The 8,309-nt window shown below is 47.4% G+C and overlaps 1 protein-coding gene across 1 annotated transcript in view; it reads right to left on the bottom strand.

Annotated features, from left to right (window-relative positions):
- The window catches only part of Pccb (propionyl-CoA carboxylase subunit beta), a 61,507-nt gene extending 54,655 nt beyond the window's left edge, over positions 1–6,852 (bottom strand). The window contains exons 1-4 of the mRNA XM_036193875.1: positions 6,634–6,852; positions 3,733–3,852; positions 3,107–3,175; positions 269–325 (exon numbers count right to left, since the gene is read on the bottom strand). Of these exons, the coding sequence (XP_036049768.1) occupies positions 269–325; positions 3,107–3,175; positions 3,733–3,852; positions 6,634–6,816 (429 nt within the window). The 5' untranslated portion in view covers positions 6,817–6,852. The remainder of the gene's footprint in view (positions 1–268; positions 326–3,106; positions 3,176–3,732; positions 3,853–6,633) is intronic.
- Positions 6,853–8,309: the final 1,457 nt, after the last annotated feature.

The raw sequence follows: 8,309 nt of genomic DNA on the forward strand, positions 1-8,309 counted from the left end.
TCGGGGAAGGTGGGGACCAGGAGCTAAGGAAAGATGGGCAGGGAAGAAGAAGAGGACAGAACAAGTGTGGGTAAAGACTTTACCAGGGTCAAGGAGATAGTACAGAAGTATTTAAGAAATGAACTAAGACTCCGTCTAGTTGGTACCGCATCTTGTACAAATGTGCAATTCCTCATACCCAGCCCATTCATTGCACCCCTAGAATCCTCAGTGTGTGCCACATAAACCGATGGAGGCCCTGGCTTTATTTTCAATATTAAACACTTACTTTGCAGATCTTTTGAGCATGTGCTCCTGACAAACTGCCTCCAAAAACCGTAAAATCCTGAAAAGAAAAACAATTAAGCCAGCAATTAGAATATAGACTAGGCAGAGCTGAAGACCCAGGAGGAAGAAATGGGAACCTCACCATTGTCAAAGGCATCTCAGACACTGAGAAAAACAGAAAAAACTCTAATTCATAGATTATTCCCTAGGATAGTTAATATCTTAGAGTTTACATAAGATCAGGGGCAAAAGACTTAGTCTTTGCTCTACAAAAAGGACTCCAAGCTCTGAGGCAATAACTCAAGCAGGATTAACCCTGTTATCAGATTCCACCAGTGTCAAACAAACACTGCAGTCCCCGCCCACCCCATCCCTGTGTCTGATAGCGTCACACTAGGGGCATCCTGTAAGCATGAAGCCAACAGCAGCAGGCTAGCTGAGGGGAACTGGAAGCGCAAGGTACCACATGAGGGGAGGGAGGAAATGGAAGAAACACACACCTGCCGAGGGAGCAACCAAGGGGGAACCAAGGAAAAGGTGGGGGGCATAAAAACAGCAGTAAGCTTGCGTTACAAGAACTCAAACAGCGCAACCTGAACCTTGCGAGAAGAAAGGATATTCCCCTAAAGACACTGGAATATCCAGACTCGGGTCACTGGCCTGAAAGAAGGCAAAGGTGAGGATGAAACCCAGAGATTAGAAGACTGGGTACCAAATGAGCCCTGCTAGCTCCACCCCTCTCCCTAGAGCTTGCTGTCAGCCAATGACCAAGGGAAGGGTATTTTTCCGGAAAAACTCCCTGTGTTAGGATCCTGGAGAGCAGAATGAAAACACTGGCTCATTACACCCAAAGCCAGCTTCTAGCCTCTTTCAAACGCCCGTCTTCCCTGCTCACTTCCACAAACTGGAAAGACTCCTCTCTGTGAGTCCAAAGCATTTGCCTGGAGCCTTTCTTACCTGGTCTGTGACCACCTGTTCTGCCCCATGCTACCTATAAATTGGCATCTTCAGAATGAGAGCCCCGTGTTCATCATCTCCATCTCTTCCTCACCCCCACGTACTCCATGAGCAAAGAAGGTACTTAAAAATACAGCGAATTTGAATTTCTCCCCTGGCTGTATGTAGTCAGACATCATGGCCAGAAAACACAGTAGCATTCTTGGTTCTACGCTACCTTCTTTATTCATTTTTGTCCTGCAAGCTCATAAAAATTAAAAAGAAAAAGTGAGCTTCAACATTTGGCAGACCCAATAGTAGAAAAATCTATTATGAAATAGCACACAAAATAGCCTGTTTCTATTGCTGCTGTAACACATTAACTCAAATTCATGGGCTTAAGACAACACACTTTTATTATCTCACATTCTGTGCTGCAGAAGTGCCCTCTCAGGGGCCTCACTGGACTACAACCAAGGTCAACAGGTCTGTGACCTCTCAGGCTTCAAGGGCAGCCTGGTTGCCTTTCCTAAGCTTCTAGAGATGGCTCCCATTCCTCTTTTCATAGAATTCATCTCTGTTTTTAAAGCCTGACTCAGCAGGTGAAGTCCTCTGCACACTGCATTATTCTCACCTTCTGGTTTTTGTTTTGTTTTGTTTTGTGTCTGTCCATTTTTGAGACAGGGTTTCTCTGTATAACAGCTCTGCCTGTCCTAGAACTCATTTTGCAGACCAGGCTGGTCTTGAACTCAAAGAGTTCCTTCAGCCTCTGCCTCCCAAATGCTGGGATTAAAGGTGTGTGCCACCACCACCCAGCTTTTCTCTTCCACTTTCTAAGGACCTTTGTGATTACATTAGGCCACCTGGGTAACCCAGGCCAAATTATCCTAAGGTCACTTGATCAGAACCTTGATTCTTCTCTACCATATCAGGTAATGCAAAGCTTCTGGAGATTAAGATTTGGACATTCAGGGCTGGAGAGATGACACAGCAGTTAAGAAAACTGGCTGTTCTTCCAGAGGACCCAGGTTTGATTCCCAGCACCAACCTGGTACTTATAACCATCTGTAACTCCAGTTCCAGGGAATTCTGATGCCCTCTTCTGGCCTTCTTAGACACCAGGGATACACATGGTGCAGAGACATATTTATAGGCAAAACAACCACACATATAAAACAGCAATGTTTTTAAAAGCAATTTGGATATGACACAGCTTTATTCTGCCCACAAGGTCTTCTTTGGGTCTCAGTGTACACCAACTACATCTCTCTTGATTTTTTTTTTTTTTTTTTAAGATTTATTATGTATACAGTGTTCTGCCTACAAGCCAGAAGAGGGCACCAGATCTCATTACAGATGGTTATGAGCCACCATGTGGGTGCTGGGAATTGAACTCAGGTCCTCTGGAAGAGCTGCCAGTGCTCTTAACCACTGAACCATCTCTCCAGCCCCAACTTGTGCTTTTTTTTTTTCAAGATTCATTTATTATGTATACAGAAGAGGGTGCCAGATCTCATTGCAGATGGTTATGAGCCACCATGTGGTTGCTGGGAATTGAACTCAGGACTCTGAAAGAGCATTCAGTGCTCTTAACCACTGAACCATCTCTCCAGCCCCAAATTGTGTTTTTAAGAATCAATTTTTTCCACTCAGGTTGCACCTGGATCCTCCACACAGCCCTAAACTATAAGCAAGATTTCATTCCCAGCCGGGCGGTAGTGGCAGAGGCAGGCGGATCTCTGTGAGTTTGAGGCCAGCCTCCAAAGCTACAGAGAAACCCTGTCTCAAAAAACAAACAAACAAACAAACAAAAGATGTCATTCCCCCAAATTGTTTTCTATCGCATATTTTGTTCCTGCCTCTGCCTTGCAGGAAAGCCCCATGTTCTGGAGTTAGGACATACCTGACTGAAGACATAAGCCAATCTTCCATTGATTCGGCCCCGTCCAGTGACCACACTATCTCCAGGAAACTACAGGGAAATAAAAAAATAAAGGTCAAAAACCCAAATACTTCTTTGTTGTTGTTTTTGTTTTGTTTATTTTTTGAGACAGGGTTTCTCTGTGTAGCTCTGGCTGTCCAGGAACTTGCTCTGTAGACCAGGCTGGCCTCACAGAGATCCGCCTGCCTCTGCCTCTCAAGTGCTGGGATTAAAAGGTGAATGCCATCGCCACCCAGCCTGAATGCTTCTTTATAGTGAAGCTGGCATCATGCCTTAATGGAAAACAAACAAAACACCAAATTTTCTAAGATTTGGACAGAAGAAAGTTCAAACTAAAAACCAAAGTGGGGTTTAATCCCCAGCACACCAAAATGAATAAATAAAAATTTTACAAGGGCCAATATAACTATGAGGTTCCCAGGGCCACCACTGCCACTTCCTCTGAGAGGAACACATAAGGAAACATAGCAGAGCCAGACACAGTGGCACATGCCTGGAGACAAAAGCTATATGGACTCTTTGCTCTCGTGGAAAGGCCAGCAAGCCACAGGAAGTGTTCCCACCACCACTGGAACAAATACAGATACCTTATTCTTATCAGCAGCCATTCCAAAGTCGGCACATCTGTGTTCCACAAACATGTCACTCTCCAAGAAGCTGCCAGGGTCCAGCAGGAGACTGATCCGCTCCCTGGCAGTTAGCTTTCCCTACAACAAAAGAGCAGTTGGTGATGCCATCACAGACCAAGTTAAGGCAGGTGTGTTAGCAGGAAAGCGGGGTCACACTGCCTCTTTACCCCGATGTAAAAGGCTCCATTCGGTCTGTCCTGCCCGAAGTAGACAGGGGAGAGTAACAGACTTTGTTGCAGCCAGGAAAGCAAGGTACAGGGTGCTCAGGAGCTGCCTGCCTGTGGAAGGTAAATCAAGAGGAGGGGGCAGGGAGGAAAGTGGGGGTAAGGAAAGCCTGACCCTGGATTGCAGTGGAATCTGGAGGAGGAGGGGGGGGGGAGGAGGGAGAAACTAAAGTGGACTTAGTGAGAGCCAGAGTTACAGGCACACTTCAACCAGACACAACCCCTCCCTCCAGCTCTCAGCCTCCACCCCAAGGCACCCATGGGTTCTCCCCTGCCTTCACAGGGGCTTTCTCCTCTACTACTACTTCTTATTCTTCTTCTTCTTCCTTCTTCTTCTTCTCCTTCTTCTTCTTTTAAAGATGTATTTATTTATTATGTACACAGAAGAGGGCACCAGATCTTATTACAGATGGTTATGAGCCACCATGTGGTTGCTGGGAATTGAACTCAGGACCTCTGGAAGAGCAGTAGGTGCTCTTAACCTCTGAGCCATCTCTCCAACCCAGCTTTCTCTTCTTCTAGCCTAAATGGGAATCCCAGTTTAACAGCCCCCTAGCAGGGAGTGGCTGAGTAAGGGGGAGGGGCAAAGAGTGCCGGGAGTTTGTTTGAAGGCAGAGTTTCTCGGGTTGAAGGGCATTTGCTTTAAAGTCAGAAAGAAAAGAAAATGGCTGGAGAGACAGTTCAGTTAGTAGAGAGCTTGCCTAGCATGTGCAAAAGGCCTAGGTTCGATTCCCAGCACCACACAGACTGCATACGGTAGTGAATGCCTATAATCCCAGAGCTGGGGAGGTAGCAGAAGGATCAGAAGTTCAAGGTCATCATTGGCTAAATAGAAAATTCAAGGCCAACTGGGGCTGTATGAGATCCTATCTCAGAATTTAATACTGCTTAGAGATGAAGCCCTCAATCTACCAAGAGTCTCCACTCCTTAGGCTCCCAAACCTCAACCCTTGATAAAGTCCTTAGCCCATTGTGCCAAGAAAACAACACATATACACAGTAAACAAACAAACAAAACCCTGAAAATCAGTTATTTTAGGAAGTAGTGAAAGCCAATGAGGTTATGGAAAACCAGTTTACTTTGGGAAAGCAACCTAACAACTGTGGACATATAGTGATGAATTTTAAAATATTCATACTTCCTGGTCCACTTCTAGGAAATCTGTCTTATGGAACTAATGAAAAACTTGCTTAATAAGAGCACAAAGTGGCCTTCCACCTAAATTAGCTCTGACAGCCAAAAACAGCTCTCCAGACCTCTAAGAGAATCAGCATCTACCCAGGGAGCATTGGGCCAATGCTCTCAGGAGGAATTGAGCAAAGGGCCCCAAGAGAGGTGACAGGCTTTCCCAGGAAACTTACTGGTCCTTCCCGAGGACCCCAAGGGAGTGAGGGAGAGTATTGCTCATCACAAACCTTCAACCACATTCACATTCCTAAGTGTCAAATCCTTAGGCCTTTTTCAAATTCAGGACATCTGAATCAACATTTGACCAAGATTTATGACCCAGTTCACTCAGGAGGCAGAGGCGGGCCGATTTACCGAGGCCAGCCTGGTTTACAAAGCGAGTTCCAGGACAGCCAGAGCTGTTGTTACACAGAGAAACCCTCTCGAAAAAAAACAAAACCAACACCCCCACCCCCACCCCAAAAAAGTGTTTTGCCACACTTGAGTAGGACTTGTGTGCTCTTCATATGGAACCTTTTCCTTAGGCACCTTCCTGCTAACTCACCCAGCTCTCACGTCTGGACTTTCACGCAGTCAAGGACACACTGGGCAAGTCTGGCTTCAAGTCTAGGGTCACCTCTCCCAGCTTGATTCTTCTGCTGCTAAACTGGCCTCCTCAGCTTATCTCTGAAGCTTAACTGTGATTCTCGCCTGAAAATCCAGGCAGGGTGTCAGTGCCTCAGCTGCCCACTCTAGCCAAACTGCAGAGCAGCTTGTGAGTTTATAAAAGTCCCCTCTGCTTCCTACCCTGTAGATCAACACAAGCTGAAACTCTTAAGAGGCCGACCTGACTTCCTCAGGCACAGGTGTTACCAGGTCCTTGCACACACAGATCACAGCCGCCGCCGCCGCCACCACCACCACTACCAACACCACCAACACCCCCAGGTTAATGTGAATGTGACCAAGCTATTTCTAATACTAGAGCCTCGGTTTTATTGCTTTCCACCATTGAAGAAAAAAACAAAAAAACAAAACTGCCACAACTCTTGCAGACAGCACGAGAATAATCAGGTCTAAAACTGAGAGCCTACTGCCAATTAATGAAGCAATATTATTCTAATAAGATGTGGGAGGCATTATTCTGTTTAAGATGATTTCTAGAAACTAACTTTCCCAAAACTTCATAGCGCTCAGGTGGAGCGCTGCTGGAGACCAGTCAGATCCAGCCAGCCAGCCAGCCAGCCAATCCATGCCCACCACCACCCAGGGACATTGCTAAGCACACAGCCGCTCAACCTCCTCTACTGACTCCCGAGAGAGCCCTAGGTTCTCCAGGTGAAAGTTCTCGCCGCGCCCCTCCCAGGCACCGCGCCTATTGGCTGGGAGGCCATGGGCGCCGCGAGCCCGGCGCACCGTGATAGGTCGCGGGCGGAGGGGCGGGACGCGCTGGCGCCCTGGACTCACTTTCTTGTGCTGTGCGTCTATGCGGCGCTGGCCTCCGCCCTGCAACGCGGCACGGCGCTTGTTGTCGATACGCTCGTTTACTGAAACCGGCTGGCTGCAGAGGCTGCGGATCGGGGTGCGGAGGCCGCAATGGAGACCCCTGAGCCTCGCTCCAACCGCCACCGCCCGAATCGCCGCCGCCATTTTTACTCGGCCCGCGTGCCACACGGCCCAGCGCACCTGAGGGCGCATGCGCGGAAAGCGTGGCCAAAACGGGTCTGCGCCTGCGTGTTGTCGCTGAGACGAAAGCTCCTGGCAGCCTCTGGCGTTGTCTTCCGGGCCCAAGGAGGTCCGGCAGGGCTGTACGGGGAATTACCTGCCTCTCAGATCTGTGCCCGTGTGGCTGCATAGAACAAGGACTTAACCCCTTGCTCTGCATTAGCCATCTAGACCCCCCGGCTTTGTCGACCCACTCCCCCACCCCCAGAATGAATAGGTAATAAGCTTTAACCAACTTTTACCAAATGCTGTGCCAGATTTTGCTTTTACAACTTAATCACGCAATAATTTATATCCAGATTTCACAAGCACAGAAGTAGGTTTGATATGGAGCCAAAACTGAAATGTTTTGTGAACTAGATATTGGGCTCCAGAGTTTTATGAGAATCTCTTAAAAAGCAGGGGAGCTGGGGAGCTGCTCAGCTGCGTGGTTAAAATCCTTGCCAACATGAGTATGAGGACCAGAGATGGGGTCCCCAAACTCAGTACAGCCAGAGAAATGAGTGTCTGTAAAGAGGTTGCTTAGGTGAGATGAGAGACAGAGATAGAGATAAGAGAATCACAGAAAACTCACAGACCAGCCAGCCTGGCATAAGCAGTAGCAAACGAAACCAAATCCTCACACAAAGAAAGTGACCCTCTACACTCCAGGTTGTCATATGACCTCCACATGTGCACACCCAAACTCTGACACACACACACATACACAAGTTTTTTGGTATCTTTTAAGTTCGTGACACTTGACACAGGATGGAGATGTAAAACTTTTCAGGGACCATTGCTTTAGGTGTGAGGACCACTGCTCAATAGGGGAGAGAATTTGGCCTTGACTCTCAATAAGACAAGAACAAGATTTATTGAGATGGGGGTTCAATGGATGGAAAATTAAGAGGAAACAGCAAGGGTAAGGGACAATTAGACAAATTTGAAGGTGTGCTTTGTTAAAGGCAAGCCAGGGTGCTCAGATGTCACGTGGGGAGAGTAGAGGAGGAACCTTCAAATATTGAGGGTGATCACTTATCAAGGTGGAGGATTCTGGCTTGGCCGACTTAGGATTCTTAGTAAAGCCACACTCTGTAAGAGAGGACCTGGGACAGAGGTCAGTTCTATTCAAGGGGAGCTCAGGAGAGCCTGACCAAAGCTTGGTCAAGGAGAGTACCTTGTCAACACAGCCACTGTGGCATAGGAGCAAGTAGGAAAAGTCAACAGCAAATGCTCAGGCTCTGCCCCAGACCTACTGAATCAGAAAATGGGGGCAAGGCCGCTGCCCTTCCTTAGAAAATGACCTTCAGTTAGTTCAGATGCTAAAATCCAAGACTCACTACTCCAGCACTTTTGAAACTGAACTAATGCTTTTCCATCTGTTTACCCAGGTAACTGGCAGGTCTTTAAGGCAAAGTACAAGGTGCATATTTCTC

Source organism: Onychomys torridus, chromosome 7 (assembly GCF_903995425.1).
Source record: "Onychomys torridus chromosome 7, mOncTor1.1, whole genome shotgun sequence".
Taxonomy (NCBI): domain Eukaryota; kingdom Metazoa; phylum Chordata; class Mammalia; order Rodentia; family Cricetidae; genus Onychomys; species Onychomys torridus.